The sequence below is a fragment of the Bactrocera tryoni genome, chromosome 2, assembly GCF_016617805.1.
Source record: "Bactrocera tryoni isolate S06 chromosome 2, CSIRO_BtryS06_freeze2, whole genome shotgun sequence".
In the NCBI taxonomy this organism is placed as follows: domain Eukaryota; kingdom Metazoa; phylum Arthropoda; class Insecta; order Diptera; family Tephritidae; genus Bactrocera; species Bactrocera tryoni.
This window is the reverse complement of record NC_052500.1, coordinates 70626428-70643105: the sequence shown is the minus strand read 5'-3', so window position 1 is coordinate 70643105 and position 16678 is coordinate 70626428. Positions and strand designations below refer to the sequence as shown.

Here is a 16678-nt window from a genome sequence, read left to right as displayed (position 1 = left end):
AATTACACGAAACGCGCTTACGAAAGAACACGAAATTCGAAAAAATATATATGAGAAATTAAAATAACGGTCGTTTTGTGGTGTATCCAAACATTTGCGTCAGCCCTCTTTGCTTATCGCCACAATCTTTCACGCAACAACTGCCACGCAGCACACCACACTAACCAAGAACCAGCAACCAACTGCTCACAGACAACAACCAGCTACCAATTGGTAATAGACAACAACAACCAGCTACCAACTGTTAATAGACAACAACAACAACCAGCCACCAACTGCCAAAAACCAACAGCAACAGCAACTACCAAAAATGTCTTTCTCTAAGGCCAAGCTAAAACGCTTCAACGACGTCGATGTCGATTGCGCCAACTCACCCGCAGCCGCGCGCTTGGTCACTGACGCCTGCACAGTTAATACACCGAGCAAATGTATAAATGCCGCCACCGCCGCTATAACAACCACCAACAGCACAGCGGCGACCAGCGCAGGACACACCGAACGCAAAGAGCAGATCGAGAAATTCTTTAAAGACGCCGTGCGCTTCGCCACTAACAGCAAGGAGGCGAAGGAGTTCGCCATACCGAAGGATAGCGCCGTGAAGGACGACAAAAAATCTAAAGGTTTGCGACTCTTTCGTACGCCATCGCTGCCGCAACGTTTACGCTTTCGCCATAACCCAACCGAGGCAAGCACAGTAAATGTCGCCAACAACAATAATGGTGGTACCGCCAGTTCTACGCCCTTGCATTCGGCCACAACAACACCGGTGAAGGATGTGACAAAGTCGGGCGGTAGTCGCCTTAAAGGTAAAGAGGCGCTACAACAAGAGATACGCAAAAAGAATGAGCTGCTCGAGAGTTATATGAGTCAGATTGATGTGCTCAAACGTCATGTGGAACAACTGAAGGAGACTGAGCAGAAATTGCGCGAGGAGAACGCTAGTGTTGTGGCGAAAACCGAAAATCTAATACATGCACTACAAACGGAAAACGTCGCGCACAAAGAGTTGAATGATCGACTGAGCGCCGAAAATGTGGCGCTCACAGAGAATTGCAACAAAACGGTGCAGGAGATGAATACGCTCATAGCGCGTCATACTGATGAGTTGGCGGAATTGCAAGCTTTTATCGACGAGCTGAAGTCGCAGAATGCCACGCTGCAGCAAGAGGCACAGCAACAATGTCTGGAAGAGAAAATCAAACAGCACAAAATTGACGCGTTGCAGCTGGAGATCAGTGAAGCGCGCGAAAAGCTTGCAACACACGAAGAGCACGCACAGAAAGACACTGAACTCATACAGAATTTGCGCAACACCAACGAGTCGCTTAGTCGGGACTTGGCTGAATTGCAGAAGCAAATCGAACGCGATGCTTTGGCGTATGCGCAAGAGCATAAGATCACACAAAACGAAATGGAGTGTCTGAAGAAGGAGCGCAGCACTTTGAAAAATGACTTGGCAAGCAAATGTGAGCTCATCAAGTCGCTGCAGGATGAGCTGTTGGATAAGAATTGCGAGATCGATGCGCATTGCGATACCATACGTCAGTTGTGTCGCGAAAAGGCGAAGTTGTTGGAGAAAGAGCAACTGATCGAGACTGCCGAAGAGAAGGTGCGCAGCGCTGAGGAGCAGGCGGAGCAGAAAGTACAGAAACTAGAGTCCGATTTGGAGAATGCGCTCGAACGTGAGAAGCAGTATTGGCGCGCCGAGCTCGATAAGCGTCAGAAATTGGCCGAAAACGAGATTATAAAAGTGGAGCTGGAGAAGCAAGATGTTATGGTCTTGCTGGAGACCACGAATGACATGTTGCGCGATCGCGATGAGAAGATACAAAAATATGAAGAACAACTACGAAATGGCATCGACTATTACATACAGCTGACGGATACATTGCAAAAACAAGTTGTTGATTTGAAACAAGATATGGCGAAAGTCATTACCGAAAAGTACAACTATCAATTAACCTTGAGTAATACACGTTCCACGGTCAATATATTGATGGAACGTTTGAAGAAATCCGATGCGGATGTCGAACAATTCCGCGCCGAACTGGAATCAGTGCAGTTGGCTAAGGGCGCTTTGGAGCAAAGCTATTTGACGCTGCAAGCCGAATTGGAGACCCTGCGCAATAATCACACCGAAGCGGAAACCGCATTGAAGACACTATGCCAGTCTTCGCAAACACTACAACAAGAGGTATCTATTAAAGAGCACCTATTCAATGATATAATTACCTCGGAAGAGGACACTTTGGCAAAATTCAATAAAATTGCTACCTCATTCCAGGAGCGCATCAATACGACAGATGTCGCACACTACCTGGACATGTACAATGAGCTGAAGCGCAAGGACGAATCACGTGAGCTGTATATGCAGGATATGAAGAAGGCATTGGATGAATTCGCCACCGTGCTGCAATTTGCACAACTGGAACTCGACAGCAAAGAGAAGTCACTGCATAAGGTGCGCGACGAATGTGAACAACTGAAATTGGAGAATATCGCGCTCAAGTCCAAAGTCGAAGAGGGCATCACAAAACGCGAGAATAGCACAGATTTGCAAAAGATCGAAGATCTACTCATCGATACCGAGTTGCGCGCTGAATGTGATAAGATCGCCTCTTGGCTATTGAGCTCATCCAGCAGCGATAAATGTGTTCGCACCGAGAGCAGCAACGAAATCAACGATTTGTTGAAACCAACCACGCCGAACAGCACAAAGAAGTCGCGCAGCTGCATGACACCATCATCACCCGCCAACAAGACGATAACACTATCGACCGCACCTGGATCTAATGTTGGCACACCACGTACACCGCGCACGCCAAAGACGCCGCGCACACCACGCACCACACCCAAGAAGACCGTACTTTTCCCCGGCAAAGAGAACATATGCAGTCCGCAGAAGCAAGTGCTGAAGGCGCGTAATATGTAGAGGGGTGGGGGAATGGCTGAGACGAGACCAAGTCCACACTTTGGTCGATTTCGCTTATGTAAGGAACTTTACATTGCTTGTAAGATTTATTTATTTTTTTAATAAATATTTACCATTTACTTAAAATAATGAAAAACGGTACTTTCGAAATTCAAAATTCGTGTGATTCTTTTGCCAGCAGTTAGGAGTATAATGACGGGTAGGTATCTGCAGATCATTAGCAGTATTATGATCACCACTCTCAAAACAGTCCAGAATTGAGCATCGTAAGTAGGTCTGGGGTTGAACCAGGAGAAAGCGGATCCGCTGGTGTTCACAAGAAAGCACACAATTCCTCCTTGGAGGATCTCTTCGATAAATGGAACAAAACTCTCTCTATCTTGGATAGCAAGCTGCTGTGAAAGCACATTGTGGAAGAAAGAATGAGATAGGCTAGCAATGCCTTATATGTATATGTGTAAGCAGATGCTCATCACAATCTTGGGCTCTCTCCCTTTCTCTTTCACTGGTGCTACACAGCTATTGTAAGACCTATTCTGCTCTACGGTGCCGGAAGCCAATGCAAAAGGTTCAGAGGCTCGCCGCGCTGTGCGTAAACGGAGCTTTAAGAACAACTCCGACGACGGTTCTTGAATTAGTGCTAAATCTGCCAAATATTGACGTCTTCGCTGAAAACTGCTCAAAATTGGCGGGACGACTACTAACTGTACACACATAGAACCTTCGGGAATAGCGCTGCGGGTAAAGGCGGTCCGGCACTGGGAAAGAAGGTTCACAGTAAACATAGAAAAAGATGGTCTTGGGAAGCAGGACAGTAGTACAAAGTGTTGCCAGAAGTTGTTGAAATTACTTCACTTCTACTAGGTGCCAGGTCACACAGCTTCGATGGCAAGAAGATAGTGGACGAGATTGTCGAGAATGGTGCACGGCCAACACCCGAAAACGTGATCAACATTGGGGAAACCATGAATTAATGACGATATGGACGGAATCATGGTGAAGAAAATCAAACTACGACGGAACGATCAACCTGGATACAAAACTGCAACAGTTATGTACGAGTAAAACGGTAAATCGGAAGTACACAAAATTCGCTCTGACACTCGATAGAAGAGATGATGGTAATGCAGAGTAGCTGATAGGTCGAGAAGACTGTAGGAAAGGCCTAGAGCAGGCACAAAATACCAAAACTGGTCTATGCGTGGCTCATTGGCCTACCAGACTAACCCAACCAAACCAAAACTAGGGGTATAATGAGTAGTTGTGTGATTTATTGCGAAAAAAATCACTTTCCCACGTTTTGCTGTTGAGATACAGGGCAAGAAGGTAAACTCGTTCGTTGTAAAGGTATGCAATTGAAGAATTGAAGAAATCTCCGTTACATAACTGCACAATTGCGCAATAATCCTATGACTGCCTGCCGCGCCGCACTACTATCGACCTTTGTAAGCGCACAAAGGGGTGGGTAAACAAAATGCCGCGAACCCAACTCTATACGATTGCATACATACATCACATACCAGCACAGTCCGTTGAAAGGTAACAAAACAAGAAATTGCGACACACTTCCGTCCGTCAAAGCAGCGCCTTTGTTTGGCTGACAAGCGCTAAGAACTCAACGGCTGATGGCTGCTAGTGTAGGAAAGCATATACAGAACACTAGGGGGCAGTGAAGGAAGGAAGGAAGGAGCAATTATGTACATATGTATGTATGTATGTAAGCAATTTCGGCAGATGTTCTAATTGCTGTGCCTACTTTGGCATACTAACCGGTGTGTGTCGAGTTACAACGCTGCGGCGCATTAAGAATTCTTTTTCACACCAAAAGTCGCACGGCGCATAATGGCAGTTGCAGTTACGGTTCGTTTGCGCTGCACGTGCGCCTTTCGAAAAGTCTTTTACTTTTTGATTACTTTGTCAGTATAATCATTATTTTACGATCAGCGTTAGGCATAGCTGACTTGGGTGTATTAGACTGGGTAAGCAGAAGATTTTAGATCATAACGTGCGCGCTTTTAAGATGAAGTTCATAGCGTCACTTGACTTGGGTGACAAAGTGTCCGTTAACTTTAAATATAAATTCGGTACTTAAACACACAGCGTTGGATTAATATATCCCACTTCAAGTGCAACAAATTACGAGAATGCAAAACGATATTCTCAAATGGGTGGTGGTGATATTGAGGGCTAAAAATAAGCCTTAAAAATTTATGGTAAGAAAGTGCTAGTCCTTACCGGAATAGAGAAATTGCAGCTCGATGTAAATAAGGGATGTCTTGTCATAGACTTCAGAAAAAGAAATTGAGCTAGTTAATTATTCGAGCTTGCTTCCAAATAAATTTTTTTTTTGTAAAGCTATTGAAAAATGGCTATGAAAAGGAGCCTCTCGAAAAGCAAAGCTGGAATGAAAGATACAGGTAGTTTGGCCAACGATTTTTCCAGTCCTCGAGACACTTTTCATAAGCATTTTTTGGGATGGCCTTCAGCTCCTTTAGTGAATTTCCGGGTACCATTCTGATTATTGATGACTTGTTTGCATGTCAAACTCATGAATCCATGTCTCATCGGCAGTTTTAATGCTCTCCATGTCCAAAGAGACCTGTTTACGGTACTCTTTCTAAAAAAAATTCAGCATTATCGGGACGAGTCGAGCAAGAACGCGTTTCATGCCCAAAATCTCTAACACTTGCCTGAAAATTTTCACGCACCATATCCTCCACATTTTTAATATTTTCAACAGTTGAAGATGCCGAGGGTCGACCAGAAGGAGGCATGTCTTCTACGATCTCTCGTCCGTCTTTGAAGACTTTTTACCACTCGTAGGCTTGTGTTTTTGATACAACTTTATGACCGTAAGCCGTTTTCTAAATTCACAACGTTTTCGCACACGAATCCATTGCAAAAATCGCAAGACAGTACTAAGGTGTATCCACTTAGGCAGCTGCTGTAAGCAATCTATTTGACAGATCGTGCTCATACTTGGCATAGTAATTAAGGACAGTCCCACCATATTTAAATATCATTTACCTAGGGAATTTCAATATCCGGTTGCTTTTTTTGTAACAATGTATGTATGTATTAAAATAACTTTAGAAATTTCTTTTCAAGATCCAGAACTTTTGTCTCTGTAATAAGGTCTAAACTTATATAAAACCCACAAATAAACTCGGTTAGGTTTTAGGTTGAGTACGACTTCATCAGAGCTATATAAATTTGGATGCGTTCCTCGTTGGTGATAAAACATGAAAAATCATAATTTTAGTCGATTAACGGATGACACGACGATTTGCAAGCATTGTCTTTCGCTTTTTCTATGTTACATATGTATAGTTATTAACAGAGGCAAGTTTTCAACGTTTTCACGCCCTTCACGGAATGTCTTGTGCTATTTGAGTGTTCTTGATAAAGTAGACTCGCCAAAACTCTTTTGCAATATTTTCAAAGTCTTTGTTGCCATAATTCCATTGGAAATTCAACATTTCAAGCAAACTAATTGATCGATATTTTTGGTAAAAATCGCCAGCAAACCTTACCCGTCGTAAACAAACAACTGTCAAACACATATTAATTGACAACAGATCAAACTTTACAAAGCCATAAATAAGTACCAATTTGGTTTATATGGTCCAGTGCGGGTACAATTTGATCATTTGGTTTATACATATGTACATATGGGCATATACAATATTAAAATTCGTAGTATGCTTTCACTGTATGTATGTACCTGTTGATTTACATGAAATACTAGCTTGCTTGAAATTTACGTAGTTGCTTTGAGTAAATTTTTCACGTCAGTTTCCAAATAAAATTTATCTGCAAATTTATTTGAAAATCCGGACTTCAATTATGTATACAAAATATAACAGTAATTTACCTGAATTTAAGATATCATCTAACAGCATGCTCGGCAGTTTTAAATCAAAATCTTTGTAATACAGAATCCTGAAGCAGATTTTACTTTGCTTGAAGTTTATGGGCAATTTTAGCAAAAAACAAAATATAACGTAATTATTTACAAATTAAAGCGTTAGCAGAGTCATATGCATGTATGTACATTTGAATATATAAAAAATTGCACATAAAAAGATTTACAACAATCCTCCCAACTCACTTCGAATTTATACACTGCATTAATTACACAATATGAAATGAATTAAATTTTTTGTTTATTTTTCAGTAAAAATGTAAGTTCGTTATTATTTTAATATTCGTAATTCATAATTAAACTAAAATTTATTTTTAAAAATATTTTAATAAAAAAAAAACACGTGTTTTGAGCACTTTGATACACAGGGCTGCCGCGTACTGAAATTTGTAAAGTTGATAAATATTTAAATAATCATAAATTTGTAAAATTATTACATTTTTAAATATTGTGTAATGGCTAAAATTATTATTTAATTTTAATAAAAAATGAAATTTCAACAATTTTTTAATCTAAAAAAAAATTAATTCAATAAAAAAATTAATATAATGAAAAAAAAATATATTTAATTCAAATCAATTAAGTTAAATTGACAAAAAAATATTAAAACAATTTATTTAAAATAAAAAAACATAGGAAATAACAATACGTTGCACAATAAATTTTCTAAAAACAAAAAAGTAATAGTTTAATTCTGCTGCAATAGCCTTTACAAACATAAATATATGTATGTACTTTTATTTATAATAAGTGCGTTGTTTTAAACTCTAAGCAAAATTAGCAATTATTTTCATTACAAAATAATTACAAAAAAAATTAATTCAAATTAAAAACAAAAATGTTATTAAATAAAATGAAAAAAATAATTAATTTAAATAAAAAATTATTTAATTTAAATAAAGAAAAAGTTATTAAATTTAAAAGGAAAAGTATTTAGTTCATATTAAATATATGTATATACATATATTTATTTAAATAAAAAAATATTTAAATTTAATAAATTTAAATTAAAACTTTTTTAAAAATGTAAATTAAAACATGTTTTGAATAAATAAAAATGGAAACACTTTTTAATAAATGTCAATTAAAACATTTTTTACAAAAATTAAATTAAAATATTTTCAATATATTAAAATTGAATAATTTTTTAAATATTTTTTTTTTTTTTTGATAAATAAGTCACCAAAAAATATTAACAAAAATAATAAAAGTTCGCAACCATTTCCACTATAATCGACAGTAATTTACGGCGTGGACTCCGATCTTTATCTGCTCAGGGCAAGTCGCCTCTTTAGTAGTCTCCCGAAATATTAGTGAAAAGTCTTTGGTTGCTACAACAAAATCAATAACTGTTTTCACGGCATAATTATTAAAAAATAATAATAATTTAAGTACATGTGTGCTTAACTGCAAGAAGAAAAAAATATTTATAAAGCAAAAAATTTAGTTTGGAACGTACAAATTATCAGCCAACAAATTCAATTGCAACGAAAGAATGTTAAAAGTGTCAACAAAGTTGAAGTAAAAATATGAAGTTTAAAAACTCTAATTTGCGAAATTTTCCAAACAACTTCGTTAAATTTCGACAATTTTTGACAAAATCAGTACGTCAGCCAGCCTTATATTTGGTACATACACACATTATCTAATATCAGTAGCATAAATTATTGTATTGATTTATGAATATATATGTATGCCACGTAAGAACATCTACATTAACATATATACTTATTTAACTGTTTGTCTTTTATATACTAAGTATATATGCACGTGCCTTGTTTTATAAACTTTTTTAAATACATTATAAACATATAATTAAAACATTAAGCCTTCATATTATTCGTTATTTCTTTTAAAAATGTGGTGCATTTTATTTATATATATTTTTTTCGTACACTATATATATATGTATATATAAATGTATGTATATATTGTTACGCAGTGATAAAATGTTCAAAAACGTTTACATAAATTACAATTACTACATTTTATATCGACATAATAACGCGTGCATGAATGCAAATACAGTTTGACCCGCCCTTTACCGGTTTAGGTAAGAAAACAAAAAAAAACATTAAAAAATAATAATAAAGTGAAAAACATTAAAAGAAAATATTAATTTAAAAAAAGACAAAATATATAATAAATAAAAATAGCTTAAAAATATAATTAATAAAAAAAATTTTTTTTTAAATTTAAAAAAATCTTAAAAAAAAAATAAAAAATAATATAAATAACAAAAATACACAAAATTACCAAAAAAAAAACTAAAATAATTTAAAAATACCAGCAAAAAATATCTAATTATCTAATACTAAAAAAGTACAAAAACGAAAAAAAATTGAAAAAGTGCAAAAAAAATTAAATACAAAATAAAAAAATGAAAAACAAAAAATATTTGAATATACATATGTATAATAATAAATAAAAAAGAACAACATTTTGAGAAAATAATAAATAGTTATATTTGACAATCATAAGTCCACATAGCGCGCCATTTCGTTAAATAAAAGTGTAATTGTCAATAAACATAGGAAATAACAATAAGTTGCACAATAAATTTTCTAAAAACAAACAAGTAGTAATTTAATTATGCTCACAATAGCCTTTACAAACATAAATATATGTACTTTTATTTATAATAAGTGCGTTGTTTTAAACTCTAAGCAAAATTAGCAATTTTTTTCATTATCAAAAACATTAGAAAAAAAAATTACATAAATTTGAAAAAGTCAATTTATTGCTAAACATTATAATTTTTTCTCGCTTGCTACAAACGAGTTTTTCGTTACACGAAACGTTTTACATATTTTTCTCTTATTCAATTGTCTTTAACATAGCAAATTTCTTTAAGTCAGCAATTAAACGAATAGGCATACGAAATTAGTGGCCTAGGTGGCGTAGGTATATAGATATTTGAGAATCTCACAAGCTTCTAGCATTCTCCACGCAGGACTCGCAGCAAAATAGCTCATTCGCAGAATACAATAAATCTTCTAAACTATGTGTTTTTGTTTTATATTGTATATATACGTTTGTATTTATATGTATAAACAGCAAATACATTAATTCGTTTTGTTTGTATGTAAATACCTACGAGCGTAAATGTAAAATACGCAGTCTGTTTTCAAATCGTTTACTACCAAAAAATTGTTTTACTTTTAATCAGCAATTGTTATGTCTTTGTTATACATATTTATATAATAATATTGTTTTTGTTTTTTTTTTCTTTTTGCTTTTTGCACATTATCTTTTAATTGTTTATTGTGGCATCTTTATTGTTGTGTCCATTTTCAATGGTTTTAATATTATTGGCAAGATGCGATTGTTGTTGCGATTGATTTTGTTGTTTGAGTTTTTGTTTTTGCTCCAAAACGGACTTGTACGTGTAGAGCGACTGTAGTGGCACATGTAATAACTCAATGATTTGTGTGAAATGAACTTCTGCAAGAAAAAAAATGGAAAATTAAATACAATTTAAGTGAGCAAAAAGGCATTACTTTTAAAAGTAAACTGATTTGTAACTAGTAATATATAGAAAACTAAATTATAATAAACATAAAGCCTAATGAGGTGAATACTGACTTTTATAACAAAAAAAATCAATAACCTAACCTTAAAAAATGTAAAATAGTAATATATTGAAAACTGAATTATAATAAACGTAGAGCCTAATGAGCTAAATATTGACTTTTATAATACTAAAAAAATCATTAACCTAACCTTAAAAAAAATAAAAATAAAAAAATAAATACTAAAAAAAATTAAAAATAAAAAACATTAACTCCGACAGCGCCGACGCTATAATACCCTTCACAGCTGCATTTCATATAGCTGAAAAGGGTATAAAAAGATCTTTATCGCTGTTTGTATGACAGCTATCCGATATAGTGGTCTGATCTAAAAGATATGTTCAGAGATTGTATCGTTCCCTTAAATAATAAGCCCTGCACAACTTTGTGAAGATACCTTGTCAAATAATAAAGTTTCTAAAACAAGGACTTGATTTTGATTGAGCAGTTTGTATGACAGCTATATGCTATAGTGGTACGATTTGAACAAATTGTTCGAAGAAATTCTTGCCAAATTTCGTGAAGATATATCGTAAAATAAAAAAGTTTTCAATACAAGGATTTGATTTTAATAGGTCGGTTGTATGGCAGTGATATTCTATAAGTGACCAATCTGAGCAATTTTTTGTTGTTGTTGTTGTTGTAGGGGCAGAGTTCTGCCGAACTGACAGTCCTTAGCCGAATAAAAATCCGGGTACGCTCCCGTTACGTAGACCCGACTGCCGTGGGAACGGCAATTTTTTTTTCGTAGATCAATGCGCTGCCTTGATCCATGCCGAATTTCGTGAAGATACTTTTTCCAATCAAAAAATGTTCGATAGAACGACTTCTTTTGTTACGATCAATTTCAATGGCAGTTATATTTAAGAGTTGCTCGATATTGGCGGTTCCGGCAAATGAGCAGCGTCTTCGTGAGGAAAGGATAGATATATTTTAGACCGATATCTCAAAGACTGCAAAAAGTGAGTGACTAGTTTGCGTTTGTAGAAATAGACGGACGGACATGGTTAAACCGACTCAGCTCAGGTCTTACGCGTTTTCTGCTGGATGTTTCAAACTTCAAACTTAATAACCACCATCAAGGGAACAAAAATTATTAACATAACATCAGAAATAAAAAAAAAAAAATAAAATAAACCTCTGTAAACACAATATATAGCTTTGACAACGAGCACTCACCATTTTCAGGCGTTATATAGCCATGTCTGATTAGAAAATCGATAACCACCGGACAGCTGGTTGTCTTGAAATCCGGTGTAAATACACGTTCCACACATTCTTTGGCTGGTAATAGCTCAAAAGCTTGCACCTCACCATCAGCATTTTGTGGTACAAAATCCAATGGAAGCTCTAAATCGAAAACATATTCGGTATTTGGGAATAAACCTTGATCACTTTCGAAAAAGAATGAAACACAACCGGCTGAAACGAGATTTTTGACCAGATCACTTGGAATGGATGCCTCTTCAGCTGCCTCTTTAATAGCAGTCTCTTTAATGCCATAGCCCACCGATAAACCGCCGCCAACCATATTATCCCATTTACCCGGCCATGTCTCTTTGGTATTAGAACGTTGTTGTAGCCAAATACAAAGACCCTGCGTTGGATGTTGTACATAACCATTAATATCTACACCATATTTGCGTACACCAAATAATGGTGTGGCCGAACGATCCATTTTCAATAGGCTACGATACTCCGATTTCACTTCATAATACTGTAATGCATTGAAAAATTCTTATTATACATAAGTGCAGCTTATATGGTAAACAAATAGTTGGAATTACCTCATCACGCCAACCTTGGAGTGCGGAAAAAATGCCCTTAGAACGTAAATCACGTAATACTATATCGACTTGCTTTGTGCGTTCAGCATAGTCACGGAATGCAGGATTTAACTCGACTATACCCTGTTTAAAGTATGAAATTTAATTTAATATTTAATTTAAGAAATATTGCTAACAGGTAGCTGCTTACCTGTTTGGTAAATTCACAATTGCGTATGCAGAATATTTCGGGATAACGTTGCAGCTGCTTGATGACATCGGCCTTGACAAGACCAACTTGTTCGCCTTCAACCAGGAATGGACGTATGTCTCCCTTTTGAAAACCTGTAAAGGAATGTCGATTAATTTATTTAAATTAAAACAAAATCAAGAATGCAATTTTTATAGACACATATAAATAGTAATGAATAAAAACCAGTTATTGGTAATTGAAGAGAGGGACAGGGAGGTAGTTCGAATGTTGTTCTATGCAAATTTTAACTTCTGATCTGATAGAATTGATAATATATAATAAAATAGCATACTACTTAATACAAATTTACCGTTTGTTTACAAAAATCGACACTTAAAGGTTGTCAAAAGAAGGATAACCACCTACTGAGCGTAATTTAAAAATTAAATATTGTTCTTTTATACCCTGAACAATGTATATTAATTTTGTTAGGAAGTTTGTAATACCCAGAAGGAAACGTCGGAAATCCTTTGAATTATATATACATATTAATTGTCAAATGGACGAGATGAATCGATTTAGCTATGGCCGTCTGTCTGGCAGCATATATCCGAACTAGGCATTCTTGAGATATCGAAATTTTACTAATGTTCTTTTCTACCTAAAAAGCTGCTGATTTGTCGGTATCGCTGATATTAGATCAATTTAGTATATAGCTGACATACAAACATACCGATCAAGTTCTTATATCGAAGACTTTTTTATTTCACAAACTATCTTCACGAAATTTTAAATGGCTTATTATTGTTCTTGTTGTTGTTGTAGCGGCATAAAACATTTCTGACGTTATTTCAAGGAATGGTGCCGAGTTGACAGTCATTGGCCGGATAAAAATCCGGGTCCGTTCCGGTTACTTAGACCACACCGTCGCGACGCGTCGTGGGAATGGATTATTGCCTACGGCAGCGACAATCGCTACAATTTTCGAACATATTGTTTAGATTGGACTACTTTAGCATATAGCTGCCATGCAAACTGAACGAGAAAATCAAAATAAATATCTTTTGATACCCTTTAATATTATAAAAAATGCTGCTGGGAAGGGCATTATAATTTCGGTGCAAACGAAGTTAACGTTTTTTTTTTTTGAACAAAATAAAAAAGCAACAGCAAATTAGATAAGGTATTTACACGTACATATGTGTATGCATACCTTTGGCCAGTTTTTTTGGCACACGAATGGTCAAACAAAGAGAAACAAGCAAATTAATTGTTTATAAACTGCGACTTTGCACATAATAGATGCGAATAATAAGCAATGAGCAGCTGTAAAAAATGTCAAACAGATACGAAAAGTAACAAATAAGTGCAGAAAAGCCATTTAATCAAACGTTTTCAAAGTATAAATTGTTTTAAGGCGCAAAGTAAGATAATTAGTTATTACTGGGTTATAAATTGCTGATTCTTTAAGCTTTTTACTTGACGTACATATGTATGTACATATATGCTTTTATATACATATAATTGCAATCAATCGTGCTACTTTCAAGAATTTACAATGGAATTATATTCTATACTTTTTAGCAGCTGTCGTGAGTGGTAACCATTGAAGTTCTGGTATACAATGATTTATAAGCATTTATTTATCTAATAAAAATTGCAAATGTATACAAAATAAACATTAACGCTGTCAATTAGTACAAAATAATAAAAATACATATTTATTATTTTATGATAATTTTTAATAAAACTGTTTGCTTATATAAATTAGATATTAGAAATTTAATTTAGCCTCAGCGAAATTATAGCAACCCTTTCAAACCCGTTAATTATGTTTCTATTCACAATTTTATTCTATTAGTGAACCATCTCTCTAATAGCTTTCCTACATATACAGGTACTATTTATAAGCGATACAATCTGTGCAGATCCTCGCAATAAAAATACGTATGTTTGTGTGTGAATGCATATTCAACGTTTTGTCTATTTGTGGTCGACACATAGGAATCTTTGTGTGTACACTACACAATGTCAAGCTCATTCAAGGTGACTTAGAAAATTATAATTGTTGATGGCGCCAAGTATGGTGAACAAAGTTATTGGTCCTTCTTCCGGACACAATGCTATTGGTCTGGCACAGATTGTAGTAGAAGTGTTGGCCATCAAATGAGTAATTGAGTTTAGTCTTACACATACATACTTTCTATGTAAACAGTATGTAGTTGTCAAAGGCAAACACGCTAACAAACTTTATTTGGCAACCAAAGATAATGAATGCACTTATGTACATTTTATAACAATGTAGCTCGGTGTATATGTTAGCGCATATGCCTTGAATGTACATTACTCTATCTGCCAACTGTGCCAGGCGACGTCATATAGAATTATGACTCACAATTGCGACCAGATCGCATCTAAGGTGTGAGTGAAGATATTTACTTTACTTTTACACACGTATGTAAGTGGATCAGGTATACAAGTATCTATGTTTTATTGTAGACAATTTATGTGTAATGTAAGGTAATAGTTGTTAGTAACTTCAACAATAACTACCTTACAATTTTATACTAATACCTCTAACTTTTTTATATGAATCAATAAAGATAGCGCAAAATGTCTAAAATATAGCTTAGAGATCATTATGTTTATATTAGCACTCTTAGGGCATAAAATATAATCATATATAAGTGCATGCAATAGGTACCCCAAATGTTTGGATTCGAAATGGATTGCAATTAGCGTATCATACATTATTCACTCACATTCCGCATGATATGACTTAGATGAAAGTGAAGCGTCGAATATTGATTAGCGAAGGACGGGAGTAAAATATGTGAAATAACCGCAATCAAAAAGATTACAAGCAAAATAATGCAAAATTTATTCATAAATATATTAACGCATCATTTGTATATAAATACGATCATGTCTAAACACTTGTGAATTATCACAAAAATAAAATAGGGCAGACAGGCACGCGAATTGCCGAAGATAATTACATGGATACTTTTCATGGTGATAAGAGCAATATCAGATGATTGATTCAAAAAATCAACAAAAAGAATTAATCAATTTTGGATGCAAATACAACGAACAAATTTTTTTAATTTGACAGGAAATGAGGATTTCTCGCTTAATTTGCTTATCTTTTTATATAAATTTACGGGGAAATAAAGTTTTATTAAAGAATATCTTTTGGGCAGAATGCAGCTTTGCGAAATATATGGTAGGCGTTATACCAGGAATATATACCGATGTGCAAAATTTGAGACCATCTACAGTAAATAGTGGATATTATCGGCTTTGTCCTTTCTCACTTTGAATTAGTTATGTATAAGCCACATTGTGCTTACTGGCCACACCCAAGAGCTTAAAACACATAAAATTTAGAACAAAATAAAGACATTGGAGGAATTTATAAAAAAATGTAGTGTATAAGAACTATACTAAGTATATTTAAGTAAGTCGGTAGTAAAATATAATTAATATCACACTATGAAAATATAATATGTGTTTTTAACACGTTTTACGACAAGTCCATACGAAATATTTCCACATATCTATTTTCTACATATATGGATGAAGTCAGCTAATCAGGATAATGACTACTTTGCAACATTCTTTATAATATATTCCAAAGTTAGAACAAATATAAGGTTGTCCTAGTTCACCATGAAATATTAATATATGCATATTTTTTTCGTTCCTTGTGTTGCTATACATACCCGAAGGACAATCTGATCAGAATTTTACATACATACATACATACATACTAACATTAAGTTTGTACACAAATCGATGAAAGGATATGATTATTTTTGCCCGTGGGAATTCTGTATTTATATGTGTATTATATTTACTGCTGTACAGTTTTCACTTTTTCTTTAATATTATAAGCGTTATCAGTTTTTAAAACTAATATGTACATATGTATATTTTTTATGGCATACCTGTTAAGTAGAAATTGTTAAACTTCTGCGCCAAATGATAAAGTCGGGACAATTTTACATTTATATCAGTTGAAGCCATCGCCAAAAACCCCAGCTTCTCCACTACGCCACTCACGGTACTTTCGCAAAGCCTTTATGTAATTTTTCAGTTCCTTCGAATCTTTTATAAATCTCACCCAATGTAATTTCTATTTAATCGCACCGAATTAAATCAGCAATAAAGATGAGAACAACCAACACATCAGAAAACAACTGACTGTTGGGATGGGAATTCGGTTTGTTGAGAACAGTTCGCCACTGCCAATTGTCACTATTCGTTTTGACAGTTTATTGTTTTTGT

General features: G+C 34.7%; 2 protein-coding genes across 2 annotated transcripts; one reads left to right on the top strand and one right to left on the bottom strand.

Moving 5' to 3' along the window:
* Positions 1 to 2990, top strand: LOC120768358 (probable DNA double-strand break repair Rad50 ATPase). Its single transcript, XM_040095016.1, has 2 exons — positions 1 to 2194; positions 2285 to 2990. Exons 1-2 carry the CDS (start codon positions 311 to 313, stop codon positions 2930 to 2932), a joined length of 2532 nt encoding a protein of 843 aa, XP_039950950.1. The 5' UTR covers positions 1 to 310; the 3' UTR covers positions 2933 to 2990.
* A 6585-nt stretch (positions 2991 to 9575) lies between these two features.
* On the bottom strand, positions 9576 to 16593 carry LOC120769128 (uncharacterized protein YJR142W). Its single transcript, XM_040095994.1, has 5 exons — positions 16339 to 16593; positions 12407 to 12540; positions 12217 to 12339; positions 11609 to 12146; positions 9576 to 10301 (listed from the first exon to the last, which is right to left on the bottom strand). The coding sequence occupies exons 1-5, from the start codon at positions 16415 to 16417 to the stop codon at positions 10111 to 10113; spliced, it is 1065 nt and encodes a 354-aa protein (XP_039951928.1). The 5' UTR covers positions 16418 to 16593; the 3' UTR covers positions 9576 to 10110.
* Between the last annotated feature and the right edge of the window lie 85 nt (positions 16594 to 16678).

What these genes read in the sequence shown, in the direction of transcription:
- LOC120768358 (XM_040095016.1), top strand. Translation starts at nt 311, where the DNA reads ATGTCTTTCTCTAAGGCCAAGCTAAAACGCTTCAACGACGTCGATGTC. An exon ending in CGCAAACACTACAACAAGAG is followed by an intron (nt 2,195 to 2,284) that starts GTATCTATTAAA and finishes ACCTCATTCCAG; the next exon opens with GAGCGCATCAATACGACAGA.
- LOC120769128 (XM_040095994.1), bottom strand. Translation starts at nt 16,417, where the DNA reads ATGGCTTCAACTGATATAAATGTAAAATTGTCCCGACTTTATCATTTG. An exon ending in ATTGTGAATTTACCAAACAG is followed by an intron (nt 12,340 to 12,406) that starts GTAAGCAGCTAC and finishes TACTTTAAACAG; the next exon opens with GGTATAGTCGAGTTAAATCC. An exon ending in TCCAAGGTTGGCGTGATGAG is followed by an intron (nt 12,147 to 12,216) that starts GTAATTCCAACT and finishes AATGCATTACAG; the next exon opens with TATTATGAAGTGAAATCGGA.